The sequence below is a fragment of the Syngnathoides biaculeatus genome, chromosome 13, assembly GCF_019802595.1.
Source record: "Syngnathoides biaculeatus isolate LvHL_M chromosome 13, ASM1980259v1, whole genome shotgun sequence".
Classification (NCBI taxonomy): domain Eukaryota; kingdom Metazoa; phylum Chordata; class Actinopteri; order Syngnathiformes; family Syngnathidae; genus Syngnathoides; species Syngnathoides biaculeatus.
In genome coordinates this window covers 17,910,577-17,928,378 of record NC_084652.1, presented here as the reverse complement: position 1 = coordinate 17,928,378, position 17,802 = coordinate 17,910,577, and the positions used below count along the sequence as shown (strand labels likewise).

Sequence of the window (17,802 nt, the reverse complement as noted above, 5' to 3'; positions counted from 1 at the left end):
TGCATTGCGCGCAAAAAAAAAAAAAAAAAATCCAGTGTAAATTGCAAGTATAACATACTGCTATTCAGTTAGTGGTATTTTGCAATGTGATTCAATGAGTGACAGATGACCGCTTGTTACATCCAATGGCACAATTCACATATGTACTGTAAAAAATGAAAAGAAACCACTGATTTCTTTTAGGCAGCACACGGAACTCTCTCAAACAATGACCGCTGCTCCGCCACACTTTCTTTTTCCTTGTTTACGTATACCCGCCCCCCCTTTTAAAGACGTACACTCATAATTACAAATGTTACAGTACTTATGCAGCCCATCAATGTGTTTCATAATGACAGCATCCACCATTGCTGCTTTACTTTGCAACACAGTCTCGTCAATGTTGAGCAAAGACGAGCCAGACATGCTGCTTATGTTTGCTTTTGATATTAATGGCTAAAGTTAAAAAAGAAATGTTATTGTTTTAAGATGCAATGACTGTTGGAGTATGTGAATAATTGAAGAAAAAGTGGTAAAACTGGACGAGATTTTCTCTTTTCCGAGTGGGAAAGGTCTGGTCTGAAACCAAAGTAGAAAGTGCAGGATGAGATGGTGTGTCATTTTAAAATTCCACCTTGGCACAGCCTGATCCAGGATGAAAGCACAGAGAATACAATGCACAAAAAGCTAATTCTGTATGTTAAATATACATATATATTTATATATAGTATAATATAGGCTGGCTGGTTGAAAAGTAGATCTTGGGGTAAAAATGTCTGGGCACCTTTGACTTAGATGGTTAGTTGGGAAGTATGGTCATCAGTTAGCTGGTTAGCTGAGTAGTTTAGTTAAGTTGTTGATTGGTTAGCTAGTTAGTTGGTTAATCAGTTACTTATTCAGTTTATCAGTTACCTTTCTGTTTGTGCCCCGAAGATTTTTTGCTCATTTGTTTATTTCCTTCCCCTGAAAAGTATTTTATAATCTAAACTATGCTGTTGCTCTTTCAGGCCAACGCTCACAATGACGCAGAGAAATTTGACGGGCAGCTGCAATGTCAACTGCGGCTGCAGAATCCACGAGTACGCGCCTGTCTGCGGCTCTGACGGCATCACCTACTTTAACCCCTGCTTGGCTGGGTGCAGCAGCGTCACCAACGACAGCAGCGGCGTAAGACATCTCATATTAATATCCTACTGCTACAGTCATTCCTCACCATATCCCGCATCACTTGCTGATTTTTAAATCATGCATATCTAATTTTATGTACAAGATTTCTTTTGTCATATGGTGTGATCTTATGGTGACAAATTACTGCCATAATGTCATTGTTCATTGAAAAGAGAGCCGGCCACAGGCTCAATATGTATGGTGTCATCATACATATGGTCAAAATGTATGGTGTCATCTCTCTGTGACTGCATAGCGGAGGGGGGAGGGGCAACAGCACACCCAGTGCGCACAGACGAGGGAGGAAGAAGTGAGAAACAGAGCAAAGGGCCGCAAACACACACAACAAGAGCAGGCTGAGAAGAAACACTTCAGAAAATGTGTGACAGCCGGGGGGGGGGGGGGGGGGAATGTAGTCAAAACTGGTGACATTTTTCAAAAAATGACATTACAAAGGCACTGTGTAGGCTCAAAAAAATAAATAAAAAAATATTGAGCTGGCTCCACAAACTCGGCAGGAATGGGGAAAATAAAGACCAGCATTTGAAACGGATATTGACGGACGTGGCAGTGTGTCTAATGCAACCGCTGCTGATGCCGGAGACTGGATATTGGAGCAGAGTCAGTCGCTTCTGAGAGAATTTTCTCCAAAATAAGGCAGATCATTTCTGACCCAACCACAGTCACTCCTCAAAGCTCAAGCATTTGCACTCTCTCTCAATTACGATATTAACTATTGACAAGTCACAGTATCTGAATGCTCATTTTATTTCATTTTGTTTTACATATTTTGCTGGAGTTCATTGATTCTGTATTACTTCACTTCGAAATGGCTTATTTGGGAATAAGTTTCATAGATAAGTTACATTATAAATACTCAATTTTTTTTGCATTTTATTGTAGCACAATGTGGAATAAATAAATAATGGCACATTTTATAATAAACTATTAAAAATAATGCTTTACTTTAGCATGGATAATTTTACATTATTATTTCATAAATTAATTTCTGTAACAAAAAGATATTTTTAGTGAGTCAATCCAAAAGAGCTGATTCACTTACCGTCACAACTACAGTCTCATTCGCCAGTCCTATGTCACTCACCATGCCAGGTATGCCTTTTTTTTAAGACAACTCTTATTTCAAGTCACAAATACAGACGTGTGGAAAAAGAGGGTGGTGACTTTAGGAAATCAAAAACTACATGCTCCTCACATGCTTATTTTGTATTGGTATTACGCAAAATAATTTATTTATTTATTTATTTTTTTTTTTTTACAATTAGTAGCAGTCAGATTATCAGTCGCTGCATTCAGAATCATTCGCTTATTCACTGCTCCCTAATCACACTATGTCAATTTTTGAGATAATTTTTAGTGACCACCTACAAAATGATAAATCTAACCAATTCACAACAGTCGGGGTCTTCTTGTCGATGTTGTCCGTAGTGTTCGGTTGCCTGATCCATGTGATCTTCCAGATCCGCAACTACTCGGAGTGCGCGTGCGTGCAGAGCCGTCAGGTAATCACGCCGTCGTCGGGAGGGCAGGGCGGCAACCAGCTGCAGGTGGTCATCGTCAAGACGTACCTGAATGAGAATGGATACGCCGTGTCGGGGAAGTGTGACCGCACCTGCAGCACGCTCATCCCCTTCCTCGTCTTCCTCTTCATTGTCACGCTCATCACGGCCTGCGCTCAGCCCTCCGCCATCATCGTCACACTCAGGTCAGAAAAACACAACTCTTTTAGTCAATACAAATTCATTAAAGGATTGTCAAAATTATTAATGACTTAGAAGATATGATTTCCTACGCAAAAAAAACGTTTTCATTATTTTTTTAATGGAAAAAAAATTTGCATACATTTTTTAAAAGAAAATTGTATGAGTAGTTGTATGTGTGTATAGTATATAATTGTATGTATTTTTTTTATCATTAGTATGTTTCACATGTAGTTTAGTAACAAAATTGACAATGCATTATAAAAATAAAATGTAATACCAAAAAAAAATCACATTTTTAATTATTTAATGATTTTTAAAACAATTTGTATATGCCTTTTTATCAAACAAATACAGCCTCGAGATTATGCCTACTACTTTTTACAGAAAAATGAGTTTATTGGTATTTTGTAAGTACCCCCAAAAATACTTGAATCTGAACATATGGTACATTATGTTACTTTAACAGTACATTAGGTTAGGTTAGGTTAGGTTAGGTGAGTGCCCTAACAGGTGTGTTTGTGCAGGTCAGTGGCCGAGCAGGAGCGACCGTTTGCATTGGGAATGCAGTTTGTTCTGCTCAGGACACTTGGTGAGTACAAACTCAACCCAGAAGGGTTCTACATCTTTACCTGGCTTCATTTGGCCACATGAGAATCAGACTACAAACAGCTTTCACTAGGATGGAGGCCAAAAGGCGGGCCGTGTGCTCCGGCTGCAAGCCGAGCTTCCAGGCGGCGGAGGCCGTTAGCCCCGGACGCCGAAGCTAGGCTAAAAGCCTCCGCCACCACCGAAGGTTGGCTAAAGGCCTCCGGGGCCTGGAAGCTCGGCTCGCGGCCCGCCGCCGGAACTCGTTCGTCAGACTCCGCGTCATCCCCGTTCGAAGAACCATCCGCGGCTGCATGGCCAGAGCTCCCGGGGGCCTTTGTTTACTCACTTATGTCGCGCGTAGGCCTCCGAGTAGTCAGACTCTGCGTCATTCTGCACGAAGAACCATCTGAATATTCAACATTAATTACAGCCACAGGTTCAAATCTGTATGGAAGTATTCCTCCGTCTTCCCAATCAACCGATACTGCGGTTTCTTCATCAGATGAGGATAAATACCAGAAATCGGCGCTGGGGATAAATGGAGTCCCATGTAATCGAGCCTTTGTTGCGGCACGGTACACATCACATCCGTGCATGTAGGTCATGTGACTCGCGAAAATGGCAGCGCCCTTGAAAATTCGTATTTGTCGATAAAAATCTTCTCAAAACACTATTAAATGAGAGAGGATTTAACATCACATTGTCAAATAGGGTACATATTACATGACCTATTGGATACACTGTTCATGCAAAGCACTGGATTTCGCCTTTAATGAAGTGTCCATTGTCAGAACTTACCATATTTGACATGGTTGCATCCTCCCTCACGCTCTCTCTCTTTTTCCTTCTCCCAGCGTACATCCCGACACCCATCTACTTTGGCGCCGTGATCGACACCACGTGCATGCTGTGGCAACAGGACTGCGGCGTGCACGGTTCGTGCTGGGAGTACGACGTCACCTCCTTGCGCTTCGTCTACTTCGGCCTGGCCGCCAGCCTCAAGTTCTTGGGCTTCCTGTTCATCTTCCTCACCTGGTACTCCATCAAGTATAAGGAGGAGCGGGTGGAGCGCTGGCTCAAGCGCCACCTGTCACCTGCTGATACGGTGGGCAGCCTCGTATGCCACCCCGGAGGCCACAAAGGCCACGCCCGCACCCGCTCCTGCCCTGTCAACATCCCCCGCAGCGAGCACGCCGCGCTACCCCCCGCTTGCGTGGTGCCCCGCGCCGGCGCCCTCAACCGCGGAGTCAGCACCCAGAGTTGCCCCGGGAACGAGTTTAAAGCAATAACGCCGCCACCGTCTGCCCCCACCGCACCGGCGCGCTCCCTGGAGCAGGTGACGGTGCGGGTTTGACTGTCGGCCAACCGAACGCGGACTTTAGAATGACGCCGTGGACACTGAGTTGGCAATATGCTGAGCCAACACGAATATCGTGGTCAGCTAACATTTTATGTTGGCTCAGTGTGGACAGAAATCACCCACCAAACTGCTCCTACCTGGACTCTGCCCACAGTCACCTTGACGACACAAATACGCACATGTGGACATGTGACAAACCAGGACCTCAATGGTGTGGTGCTACACAACAGTATCACAATTTTAGCATCCTACTGCTGTGTAAGGGTACCTAAAGGGTGAAGCAGTTTGCTTTATTTGGTACCAAAGTGACCAGAACACTTTATGGCACCCACTTTAGTTCAGTGGATCCACTTTATTTGAATTTCCGTGGGCAAATGTTGCAAGGGGTTCCAAGGGAACCTTTTTGTGCCATTTCTTTTTTTTTGGGGGGGCAAACTTCTTGCATTTCACTTATTCAAAGTACAAAACAAAGGGTAGAAGGAGAGAAGATGTACCGCATTTTGGTACCCTGCCTCATTGGTGTGCTACCTAAAAATAAAAACCTCCACAGTTTGGTTCACTTTGGTATCCTTCAAACATTAAAAAAAAAAGAAAATGTTATTCCAAAGTTATCATACCACTTTTCAGCACCCCTTTCAAAGCGTCAGCCTACCCTCAGGATGGAACTAGACACACAGTACTTTGGTTCACTTTGTCATTTTCAAAAGTCCTGAAGGGTACCAAAGGACCCAGATCACTTTTTGGCACAATAGTTCCGTGTTAGGGTATCCAAACAATCCCATTTCCATGGTCAAAACTTGTGTGGAGTACTAAAGGAGCTGTATTACTTTTTGGCACTCTCCCTATGTCTTTGGGTACCCAAAGGAAGGGACTACACACTTTTGGGATGACATTTTTTAGGGGGCATTTTCCTTGTCAGAAGTACAAATGGAAGGCTACAAGCGTAGCTGTACGTTTTGAGCACAAGTCTTTGGTGTTATAGCACCTGAAACAAGGAGGTAGAGAGTTTGGTTCACTTTGGTACGCTTCACAACTTTTTCAATGGATATTTGGTAACCACTACACTTTTTGGCACCCTTACGACCATGCTAGGATACCTAAAGGATGGGGGTGGACACAGTTTAGTTCACTTTGGCATTTCCAAACGCTGTGAAGGGTATCAAAGTACTCATATCTGTTTTTGACACACTATTGCAGTATTATGGTGCCTAAAAGGCAGAACTTGACACTGTTTGGTTCTCTTTGGAATTTCCTTTTAGGGAATTTCCTTTGTACTGTACCACATTAATCATTTCACTTTTGGGCCCCCTCTCAGAGTGTTAAGGTACTGAAAAGGGCAAAGCTACTTTGGTACCTTTCACAACTTGTGACAATGGAAATAAGGTGACTGTACCACTTTTTTGGCACTACTGTACACCAAAATGGAAATGACCTTGAATTTGAAGAGGGGTGGGGGTGGGGGTGGGGGTGGGGGTTCATTAGCCAGTCAATCACATAGCAGATGATATCATCATCATCATCATCTGATTAGCTTCTCCTGTGATTGGATGAAAAGACATACTCATCAGGTGTCACCCAGCTAGCACCACAAACGTCAGCAAGACAAACACTTCTGACACTTAAAACACAACGAAACCCACAAAGATGTGAACTCGTTTTATTTGAAGTTCGAACATGCCAGATGCCAAATTAGTATTTCGCTGTCGTAGCTTATAAATTGCGCCAAATATGCAAAGCAGTGCAAGCTATGTAAGCAGCATGTGCGACTCACACTAAATTACACGCAAGAGATACACAACAATTGTGTGTAACTGACTAATTTGCTTGTTGAGATGCTTAAGCTGCGGGTGTGTCCTACGTAAGGAACATCTGCAACTTACGGAATTTTACACTACAGATAATGTGAAAAATGTTTTGGCTCGCTTCTCAAATTTTTACGTTTTTTTTGCATAGTTTCCCCACTTTTATCTTTAGAATCATCAAACTAATGGGTCATCTTTCGCTGATATTTGAATGTAAATGTAAAATGCAGATTTTAAATGATTTTACCAAAGGTAAAAATAATATTAAAAGCTACTTGGCCCTGGGTGAAAAAGTATTTTAGGAGGGGCATTTTATATAACTGGCAAGAAGGCTTTCGCATCTCTCTGGATGACATTTTTGAAGGTTACGCAACAGCATAACCTCAGTCGTCCAGGTCCTGAATGAGTAAGCAGCCCCAGACAATCATAAATCATAAGTAAATAAGTTTTTAATAATTTTTCTCAATACATAAAATTACTATTTAAAAAAAACTGCATTTCATGTTTACCTATTGTACAATAATTACATTAATTTGACAGTCTTAAACAAAGTGGGGGAAACTATTCAAAAATAGAATTAGAGAAGGATTCATTTTTTAAATTGCAGAACTAGAACTCCTAGAACTTTTTTTTTCTGAGAAACATTTTCAGCCTATCATTCACATCAATGTATTTGATTGGCGTGTGTAAGCAATGTTAGCACATGACCAGCAAACAGGAGATTGCGGGTGTCACGTGGTCACATTTTCTCTGCTGATTGGTTGAGAAGTTTTTAGTGTCACCTGGTGGTGACTTGTGGAACTGCAAGTGACAACCAAAAGGAATTCCGCCACAATGAGCCTCCCATGAATCATGAGACTTCATGTGACAGGGCGGATTAAAAAAAAGAAAAGAAAAAAAAACAGTATTTTCGTTTGTTTTCCGAGGTTACCTCACTGGCACACCGCTTTGACGTCTGTCCGTCAAAAAATGTGAACAAAAGTAAAAATAAAAACTCCTCTCACGCTTTGGGTCAGTTAATCGTGTTACCACTGGGTGGCGCCCTGGTGCCAGACATAACAAGGCCTCAAACGTCACTTAATCACGTAAATCCTATGCGTGCCTACGTGTGCGCGTGCCCACATTTCTGTGTGCTGTGTTTCTGTTTGGGCATTTGAACTTTTTTAAAACGTTTTTGTGTGTTTGGTACGGTATCAAGAATCATATGGGATAGAATCCAGTTCACCTGCCACCATAAAAAGGATAAGGACATTCACAGTTGACTCAGGCAGACTTTTATTTTGAAAGGTGGCACTTTACATGGACCTTTGCTGCTTCCTGTTTTGTCTTTTGAGACCAGCAACAGTCCATTCTGCAAGCACATCTCTCATCGTCATAGTGGCAGTGAGAACGTCTTAACGACTCCATGCGAGCAACAAAGCTCATCTTCACTTACAAGAAATGAGCGATTTTAGTGTGTATGTGTGTGTGTGTAAGCGTAAGGCAAAGTCTTCCCTTCAATGCAGGTGCACATAACATCCTGTTTGGACATCCTGACACCAGTAAACAAGCAAAACAAAAAAAAAAACCAATGCCACTCAGCCCCCCCTCCCCTCCCCCAGCATGCATTAATGCTACCTGTGCCATTTGTTTCCCTTAAAAGAATCCCGGTTTGACATCCAGGTCCTCATCTGTGTCTGTGCCACAGGAAAAAAGGAGAAGCGAAACTCAGTGATGAGTTTGTTGGATATAGGTGACAAAAAGCACACGTGGGGCGCTTACCTGCCACCGACTCGGGCGGCGAGTAGAACTGGCCGTCGGACATCGGACCGGGATGAAGAAGAGGCGCTCGCTCAGTGCTGGCATCCAACAGGGACTGGTACCCTGACCGGGTTGGTGTGGAGACATGGACTGTAAGTGAGGGGAGAAGTACAAGAGCGAGAGAGGAGGATGACGATTGGCTCCTCACGGTTTTCGTCCTCTGCCTCTTGAGGAAGAACCTTCAAGTCCAGCAGCCAGGTTTCGATCCAAGCCAGCACGAACGAAATTATGGGTAGCAGGTATCCAAAAGCACCCTGAGACAGCAGCTACACAAACACACGTGGATGGACAGAGAAAAAAATGTTACATGGATGAACAGTGAGATATTTTCCTAATTCCCGCATCTTTTTATTACCTTGGATAAAATCACTTTGACAATGAGGAAGGCACAGCTGATTGCAGTGGTGATCTAAACAACACACAAACACAACAAGAACTTGGCCAGTGAGTAGAAAGTCATCCAGTGGTCCTGTGTGAGCGTCCATATGCATACTTTTATGTTTGGGGGAGAAAGTGTGTTCATGGATATTTGTGTGCACATTTGTGTGAGACTGTGCACACACGTGTGTGCCCATGAGCTCATCTGCATGTTTCTGTGTGTGGATGTATTCTTTGTGTGCGTGGCAGTGTTGTAATGGGTTATCCTCCCCCCCCCCCCCCATTTTGAGTGGTTATTTTCCATTATAGTAATTTTTCATTTTTTGATTTTTCAAAATCATTTAGTTTTGAGTTTTTAGAACTGGTTTGTTAGTTTTGATTAGTTTTCACTTTTTGAAAAATGCTTTGTTTTATTTTAGATTTTACGAGTTTCAGTAATGTGTTTTTTAACTTGGGATATTCGTCAAGTGTGGAAAAAAAAAAATCTCAATAAGTACAGTGGTGCCTTGGTTCTTGAACACAATCCAATCCAGAACGCTGGTTGAAAAGGAAAACGTTTGAAAACCAACGCACGTTTTCCCATTACAATGAATGGAAAATGAAATAATGCGTTCCAAGCCTAAAAAAATATTTTTTCAAATGATTTTTTTTAGCTTTTCCTGATAATAAACTGCATAGTAGAAATATATGTATAGTTTAAAGATATAATATAATGAAATCCTTTAAGAAATATATTTATTTTTTGCTTAAAATGTATGCTTTATACTAGTAGAGTATGCCATACTGGGAGTGCATTGCCGTATCTGTAGCGACTCAGCCCCCAACCTTGTAAACCTTTTTTTTTTATTAACAAAAGTGCAAAATAACTAAACAAGCAATAATGGGGCGGCGGGGGAGGAGGGGGCAAATAGTTTTTTATTTGCACAGAAAGTACATAACATGTAAAAAAAAAAAAAAAACTTGCAACTAGAGGTAGGGTTAATGGAATAAAAGAAAAAAGCAATGCAAAACAAAAGTTTCAGATGTCGTCGGTGGGAGTGACTCGCCCCTTTTTCCACAAAGAACAAATCTAATGTTTGTTTCGGCAGTCTTATAAGCACTTTTCTGAAGTGGCTCATAACAACATCATTAAAATTTTGCAGTGCAGTGCAGTGTATTCAGGTGATGAAGTTCTACAAAATTACGGATGTCGTTCCATTTAGCGTAGATAGCTTTAATATCGGCACTTGAGACACATTTCCTGCTTTCAGCTTCGTAGGACAACATCTCCTTCCTTCCTCGCCAACACTATCCCCAGCTAATTGCTGCTCGTTCAAGAAAATAAGCAACTTTTTGACTTACTCCAAGAACTATGGCCTCTGCTTGGTCAACACGGTTTCTCCCTTAGCAACATCATTTCATTTGAGGGCATCCTTGTGTTTCAGAATGGCGCCGATTGTCGTTTTCACCAAGCCATACTTTTTCGATAGCTCAGAAACACGCAGACCAGATTCGTGCTCGGCTATCAAATCCTTCTTGAAGTCGACAGTTTTACGCACCACTTTCCTTTTTTCACCACCAGCAGTTCCACTTGACTTCTTTGGAGCCATTATCGGGGGTTAATGTTTCTCAATTTGAAGATAAAAAGTCACTACAGTAATGGGAAACGTCCGCGAGCAGAAGAGTGTGTGAGTCAAGCGCGCGGTCATGTGCGTTATGTCTTTTGCGTTTTTTTTTTTTCGGGGGTGCATTCAAAAGCACAATAACAAATCGTCATGGGTCCGCTGGTCGGGGTGTTCGAATACCAATTTTCGTTCGAAAACCAAAGCAAAAAAAAAAAAAAAAATCTTGAAATTTTCGTTTGAGAACCGATTTGTACGAAAACCAAGACGTTCGAAAACTGAGGTACTATCGTATTGTGTAATAACCCCCCCAAAAATAAACAAATAAAAAACATTTTTTTACTTCAGAGCAGATGAACATCCTCCCACAGAATCAAGTACAAGTCCGTTTAAGAGTCCTCAAAATTTGAAGTACCAAAAGTGCAGTGCATAATCTTACTTCTAAACGCTTCTTTACATTCACGAGGGCGGTGACTGCACTAATGTGACTGGGGCTATACGGCATGCAGTTTCTCTTTATACTTGAATGCAACCCGTGGGCATGGTTTTGAAAATATACTGCAGTTCTCCTCCATGTCGGGGGTGTCGCTACAGCTGGTATTGGCTAGGATGCCACAGGGTAGAGTTTCCTTCGCATTTTTGGACCATTTACGGTAGCTGCAGTTCTTTACTTTCCGTAATAAGGAACAACGCAATAACAATGGTAACTTTGGAACAGTGTCTGCTCGAACAAATGGACTTTGATGACCACATGGTAGGTATAATTATATTGCAAAATTGCTCAAAAAGGCGGCAGCGTAGATGGGATGTGAGACCAAGGGGAACGCTGAGTACGTCATCACAGCAGGTGACTAAAACAGACCAGTCATGAGAGATGCTCTCCGCGGCAGTTGACATGCAGAAGCAATTTGTGTCGTGTGCACATCAAGTGACTAACGAGTCGGTCCCGTGATGCAATGCGGACGTTGTTGGCTGCACAAGTGCAGGACTATCCAGAAGGCTTAAGGTTAGGTCACAACGTACAGTAAAACCATTCATGAGATGTACGGTGATGAGGCGCAGTGACATCACATCAAGGCAACACACAGGAAGTGAACTACAATTTCCAAAGGAATGTTCAACCTCCCTTTGGTATCCATTCAGTATCTATCCAAAATAAATGCACTTAAAATCACCGGTGAAAGCTCATGAATGAAAATGCATTTTTAGGGAGTACTCACAGCCACCGCCCACCAATGTCTCAGCCTGCACACGGCGTAGGCCAAGATGAGGACTGCGAATCGAAACACCGCCAGAAGCTGAGGGGGACGATCCAACAAAGGGTGTGGAAGACAAAGTCAGAGGATTTTTATAAACTTGATTAAAAAGACCACTAAGTAGAGTCAACAAAAGTGTGTTTCCTTACAAAGATGTCAAAGAAGGAGCCGTGATAATTGTAGTGCACCACTTCCTGGTTCAGCTGCTTGGGAAGGCCGCCGTTTACCTGCCACACACAAAGTAAACACTCGCTACCGCTCGTTGGAAAGTTGGTCACTGGCAACTGTTTCAGAGATCCACACAAAATTCAGTGGTCATGTCCATCACAACAGGATGCACGATAATGTCTTAAGAAGCAAAGATCGAATTTGAACATTAAGTCAGCCATTTTGGTTTGAAAAAGCCATTTTGCACTCAGTTGCGTCCTCGGAGAGTTAAGCCTGTCGCACGCCGTCCGACTGGACTGAACCAGACTGAATTGTTCCAGTGTATGCAGTGTGGCAACAGTCTTCATAAGTGGCCAATTAGGTGTCCATTCTTGAAATAAAACAGGAAGTCGGCTAATTTGGTTTGACATTTCATTTCAAACTGGCACCTAAAACTGGTTTCACCAATCAAAACAAAACTGGATGTATACATCTAATTGTCTATCTTAAGAACCCACACAAAAACGCCGCGAGGACCCATGCCACAAATTTAACAGGAAGTCGACTATTTTGGTTTGACACAAACATTTGGGCAAAATGATAAGGACCAAGTATCCGAGACAGATTGGAATTGCGTTACTTCGCATCCACTGTGTGAACATGCAGAGAGTAAGGATTTCCTGCCACAAAGAAATTCCATCTTACATTGAGCTCGATGATCCACAGCAAGGTGACGAATAAGAGATCGAACGTAACAAAGAGGCAGAAGGTCCTCCTAACGTCGGAGATGCACTTCTTTTTCTCCTCGTATGAGTCTGTGCGGGCCTGGAGGGGCGTGGAGCTCCTTGCCCCGTGACTTCCCATCTGACGAGAGCCTGCGCTGCTGCTACATCGGCTGTCCATGGCAGCAGTGGTGGTACCGGCTGGTGTGGACTCAACCGCAGTCAACACACACACCAGGTTTGCTGTCCATCACATGACTGCATCTGAACTTACAAGACAATTTGCATGGTTAGCACACCCGTGCTACGCTAACTCAGCGGTCATTTTCGCACAGACTCCACAAAATTGGACAGTCAAAGGTTTTATGGGTCTGATAATACCGGAAGCCAGGAACCTCTGAGGTTGACTGCAAGCTGTCATTCGTTCATTTTCCGAGCCCCTTATCCTCACAAGGGTCGCAGGAGTGCTGGAGCCCATCCCAGCTGTCAACGGGCAGGAGGCGGGTACAACCTGAACTGGTTGCCAGCCAATCACAGAGCACACAGAGATAGACAACAGTAATACTCACAATCACTCCTAGGAGCAATTTAGAGGCTCCAATTGACGCGTATTTTTTGGGATGTGAGAGGAAACCCACGCAGGCACGGGGAGAAGAAAGATTTTTTTTGCTCTCACAGATATCATGGATTTTCAAGTCGTTCCAACCTAATTTCATACTGTAGATTTTTCTGGATGGAGGAAAAGACGAGCAAAATTTAAATCAAACACTCGAGACGCTTGTCAACTTGTGTTTGAGAGTCATTTTGAGCACTGCTTTGACATGCTGGGATGTATCTCTATGGTGACATCATCTCTCGGCATTCATCAGGTAACCCACAATAAAGAGCTAACAGACGTTCAGGATGCGGCTCTTGTGTACAAGAGACATGAATAGAGAATGAGGTGAAAGAACCAGGAAATAAATGAGAGAAATCACAAACGATCAAGACCAGGGAGACATTTTCAGCGAAGCTTGAAATGATATAACAATAATGTATTTTTGTCATCTTCTCCCTCAGCATCCTCCTCCTCGTGTGAAGCGAGCAGAAATCTCATTTTGGCCGAAACGAAACAGAAATTAAGTCAACACATCAATTGCGTCGTCATTGTCGCTCTGACATCGAACCTGAATAAAAAATAATAATGAAAATCAATAGCTATCCATTCATCCGCGACTTACTTTTCAAACGCAACACGCTCTGATGTGTTTTGAGTGTTGCGTTGTTTGTGTTTTTGTCCAAATAAATTCCTCAGCAGGTTGAAGCGGACAAGGTAGGATTCATTTCTTTTTAACTTGTCGTTCATTTCCTGTTTGTACTGCAGCAAGCGGAAGTATGCCACCGGATGCATTCTGGAATATGTAGTTTTAAAACGACTCTCGAATAGCCGCTCCGACGTCGCCCGGACCAACGCGCATACGGAACGTATGAACGTATGAATTTGCACGCGAACACACGATTTATCTCAATTTCAGCGGACATTTCCGCTTGCGCACTGTTAGTTAATTCTTAATTAATTCTTAATAGAATTAAAAAGTAACCCGAAAGACAACAATCAGGAAGGCTGCATAGATGGGGGATGGGTAACGTTTGTTTTTAATTTAATTTGACAAATTTTGAAAACACGTTTATGCATCACATTGTCAATGTTCCCTACAAAAAAAAAGGGGGGGGGGCAAAATGTCAAAGGGATAACAAATATACATGGAGTAGAAGTAGTAAAAATTATTCCATCCATCCGTTCGCAGTCATGTTAAACTGGTTTCGTAAAGTGTCGTTACAATTACAACCGTACGTTGGGACAAGCCATGTCACAACAACAGCTGTGAAAGTGTTTGTAGTGTACCTTGAAGAGGCGTGGCCTATTGAGTGACATCATTAACATGTTTTCGTGTGAGCATCTGGGGTTGAGTTGTGGCCTACAGCAGCTCGGATTTTGTTTGTTTATTTAATTTTCTGATTGTGTCTTTGTCCCAAACAACTGAAACTGCACCAGCGGCATAACTCAAGCATGCTTGTAAGTGCTGGCTGGAAACTCCAAAATGGGGACACTACTAAGTCAATTTAGACTGCAAGAACTCAAAATCTTACCAAGATTATAGCGATTCAAAACTAATCTGATTACATTTAAATAAACACTCCTCAGACCATTATCGCTCATTTCAAGCAGAATTACACTTGAAAGAAGTTGAAAAAAATTGCCAGTGGAGTAAGAACAAAAGCTGACTTTGTAAAAACATTCATGAAACAAGTGAAAATTGTCACCAAAAAAACCCCGAAGTACTTTGTAGATGTTGAGGGACTTTTATTATATAAGTGGAATCAGACGAATATTGTCAGTATGATATTGACTTTTTGCAGCGTTCCACTGCAGCGTGTTGTTTTGACTCAGCTGTTTGAAGTACAGTGGCCCTAATGGAACCAAAAAGTTGAATAATGACCAGATGAAGAGACACCTGAGCATCTCTTAATCGCCTTCCAATCCGAGGTACAAGAGGTCCCATTACGGTGGTATGCAGTTCCAGATCTCCTGGCATACACACTGGCAGAAACCATAGACAATCACCATGACCAGGCTGGCGGGGACCAGGCTCACCAGCAGGACCCCCACAGTGGTCTGCTGCATGATGAGGAGGTACACCCCCATGGGCAACGAGCTGAAGTAGAGCAGGCCCAGTACCCACACCAGGGCCCGGGCCGAGGTTTGGCACAGCAGGGCGGCGCAGTTCCAGAGAGTCCACCTCTGCGTGATGGACGCCATGGAGTCTTGGCTGGAGGAGTGGATCCTCCGGTTGGAGATCAGATTTCCCCCGGGCTGGTCCTGCCCTGGGTAGGAGGCCGGTGGGGGCTCCATGATGGTGATGACCACAAAATTAGGAGAACCTCGGATGGAGGAGTAAGCGGAGGTGGAGGTAGGGGTCGTCGAGGTCTGTTCGTTTCCCACCAAGGAGCTCAAGTGCCGGGGGTTGAGGAGCAGTTCCTCTTGGTGGAAATGAAGGTTCCTCTGAGACCTCTGGCTGCAGCTCCCCAAGGCCAACATGGTTAGCAGGTTGTAGTCGTCCGGGAGGCTGCTGCCCGCATCTCCGAGCAGCCTGGTGACGTAACGGCAGAAGGGGCAGATCATGGTGCTGGGAGGCGATTCTCCTAGGTCCTGAATCTTGGCGAGGCACTTGGCACACAGCCGGTGGCAACATTCCAGAACTTTGGGTCGGCGGCTCCCCAGGTTGTAGGCGCAGTAGCAGATTTTACACTCCAGCTCCTCCGTGTTCTGATGCTCTGCATGGCCGCTCACGTCAGAAATCATCTCAAATTCCAACCTGTGGAGCCGTGAGGACGTCTCAAACCTTAACCTGTAATGAACAAGTTCACTATTTACAACCAAAAATGTTCACGTGTGGGTGTTGAACTTATTGGAGCACACAATACAACTAATACTCCAGTTAACATAGTTTATCTGTTTTTGTGGATTTTTCTATGACACTGGAAGTTAGACGTCATTGTTATGTCTCTATATGTTCAAATTGCACACCTTCCATCTGGCTAATTTTTATTTTCCCTGATTTATTAAAGACAAAACCCTGGAATCCAAATTAAATCATCTTTGGACCTCCCTCCTGGACACTGCACCGTACTCTTTACTCAGTCATCATCTACTCATGCGTTGCCTGGTTGGCACATTACACAAGAAAATTTTCTTTCCAAATAGAACAAATGGCACGCCACCTTGAAAATGGAGATTTTAAAATATCAACAGGCTATCCTTGTCGACTCGAGTCTCCAAGTCAAAGTCACATGGAGTCTTTCATAAGTCTTAAGCCAATCTAGTCCATAGTAAGTCATGTGATTAGAGTCTCTACCAACCTGACAGAAGATCAGCAGGAGAATCCCACCAACAGGACTACAGGCTCAACCCCCCCTGAACGACCAATAAGGGGTAATCATGTTCCAGTTCACGAAGACAAGTCCCGACTCCTCTGGAGGCTTCAGGATCATGGCGGCGGTGGTAGTCCCGGCAGGCAGAAGACCCCGGTGAGGTCCCGCCCGACTTGTGTGGTGGTCTGTGAGCTTCGCTTTTGGGGAGTGGAGGGGCTAAAGACCCTTTCAAGGGGGAGCGTGTGAGCGAGAGAGAGATAACTGTTAACACAGCACACAAGAGAACAAATAGAAGGCAAAGGACAACAAAGGGTAGCCTGTGCAGAGCTGCGCTGGAATTTTCGAGGCGGCTCTTTTCTTGTTCAGTCAAATTTGCTTCAATTAGTGGCTGGCATACAAAGTGACCTCCTGGCCGTTTTTCCAAGTACATGCACATGCACACACACAGGGGTCCCTCAATGTACTACTGACAAGTTTACATGCTTCCAAATGGTAATACGGTTCAGGGGTACCACGACTTGTGAGTTTCAATGGTTCCATTACTTATTTTATTAGTATATGCTCCATTTAAATTTATTGAAATGCCCTTCATCCATTCCAACACCCTGCACTTTTATGCTTGATCTGGGAGGAAACCAGAGTATGCCGAGAAAACCCAGGCAGGCACAGAGAGAACATGCAATTCCACACAAGTGACGCCGGGATTTGAACTCAGGTCCTCAGAACTGTGAAGCAGAAATGCTAACGAGTCATCCACCATTCCACCAGCTATGTTCCGCTTACCCAGGATAAATTGCACCAAAGCGTCAATTTCAGAAAACCAAAGAGGAAGACAACTGTCGGAGATAAAACCTATATTAGTCAAATATTAAACTCAATCAAGCATCATTCCTTTAAAAAGATGAGTATCGATCTATTATCTGAGGCACTTATCCTCACAATGGTTGTGAGAGTGCTGGAGTCTATCCCATCTATGTTCAGGCAAGAGACGGGGTACACCCTCAACTGGTTGCCAGCCACTGTGTAATTTTTGTGTCAAAAACTGTAATTTTTTTTTTAATGGTGGTGTGTGTGGGGGGGGGGGGTGCTCGCCGATGTATGGCCTTCTTCTGACAGCCTTGGTAAAACAAAACAAAACAACAAAAGACGTCTTAATAAGCAAAGCCTATGTTTGCTATCTGACTAAATGCCCTTTCATGGACAGAATTTCTAGGCGCAGCCGTGGTGTAGTGGGTGTTCGGTTTGGTGGCCTCAGCATCGCATCTCTGCTCTTTGCAGATGATGTGTTTCTGTTGGCTTCATCAAGCCGTGATCTCCAGGTCTCACTGGAGGGATTTACAGCCGGGTGTGAAGTGGCTGGGATGAG

The 17,802-nt window shown here is 43.5% G+C and overlaps 3 protein-coding genes across 8 annotated transcripts in view; 1 reads left to right on the top strand and 2 right to left on the bottom strand.

Moving 5' to 3' along the window:
• The window catches only part of slco5a1a (solute carrier organic anion transporter family member 5A1a), a 35,662-nt gene extending 27,475 nt beyond the window's left edge, over window positions 1-8,187 (top strand). For all 4 annotated transcript variants that reach the window (XM_061839185.1, XM_061839184.1, XM_061839186.1 and 1 more), the window contains 4 exons: window positions 987-1,146; window positions 2,628-2,872; window positions 3,395-3,459; window positions 4,313-8,187. In XM_061839185.1, the coding sequence (XP_061695169.1) occupies window positions 987-1,146; window positions 2,628-2,872; window positions 3,395-3,459; window positions 4,313-4,812 (970 nt within the window). In that variant the 3' untranslated portion in view covers window positions 4,813-8,187. The remainder of the gene's footprint in view (window positions 1-986; window positions 1,147-2,627; window positions 2,873-3,394; window positions 3,460-4,312) is intronic.
• On the bottom strand, window positions 7,879-13,879 carry stard3nl (STARD3 N-terminal like). 3 transcript variants are annotated; one of them, XM_061839189.1, is made up of 8 exons: window positions 13,745-13,879; window positions 12,508-12,793; window positions 11,805-11,882; window positions 11,620-11,697; window positions 8,776-8,829; window positions 8,569-8,686; window positions 8,382-8,483; window positions 7,879-8,296 (listed from the first exon to the last, which is right to left on the bottom strand). In XM_061839189.1, the coding sequence occupies exons 2-8, from the start codon at window positions 12,703-12,705 to the stop codon at window positions 8,256-8,258; spliced, it is 669 nt and encodes a 222-aa protein (XP_061695173.1). In that variant the 5' UTR covers window positions 12,706-12,793; window positions 13,745-13,879; the 3' UTR covers window positions 7,879-8,255. The 3 variants fall into 3 exon arrangements, with proteins under 3 accessions (XP_061695173.1, XP_061695172.1, XP_061695174.1); XM_061839188.1 differs by having other exon boundaries at window positions 12,508-12,788; XM_061839190.1 differs by lacking the exons at window positions 7,879-8,296; window positions 8,382-8,483; window positions 8,569-8,686; window positions 8,776-8,829 and adding an exon at window positions 8,841-11,545 and having other exon boundaries at window positions 12,508-12,788.
• Window positions 13,880-15,066: 1,187 nt separating this feature from the next.
• On the bottom strand, window positions 15,067-15,867 carry rnf182 (ring finger protein 182). Its single transcript, XM_061839629.1, has one exon. The coding sequence runs from the start codon at window positions 15,865-15,867 to the stop codon at window positions 15,067-15,069; it is 801 nt and encodes a 266-aa protein (XP_061695613.1).
• Between the last annotated feature and the right edge of the window lie 1,935 nt (window positions 15,868-17,802).

Excerpts from the sequence above, each read along its gene's own strand:
- rnf182 (XM_061839629.1), bottom strand. The coding sequence starts at position 15,867 with ATGATTTCTGACGTGAGCGGCCATGCAGAGCATCAGAACACGGAGGAG.
- stard3nl (XM_061839189.1), bottom strand. The coding sequence starts at position 12,705 with ATGGACAGCCGATGTAGCAGCAGCGCAGGCTCTCGTCAGATGGGAAGT. Across the intron at positions 8,687-8,775 it reads TCAAAGTGATTTTATCCAAG|CTGCTGTCTCAGGGTGCTTT; the intron begins GTAATAAAAAGA and ends GTGTTTGTGTAG. Across the intron at positions 8,484-8,568 it reads AGAGGCAGAGGACGAAAACC|GGTACCAGTCCCTGTTGGAT; the intron begins GTGAGGAGCCAA and ends CAACCCGGTCAG.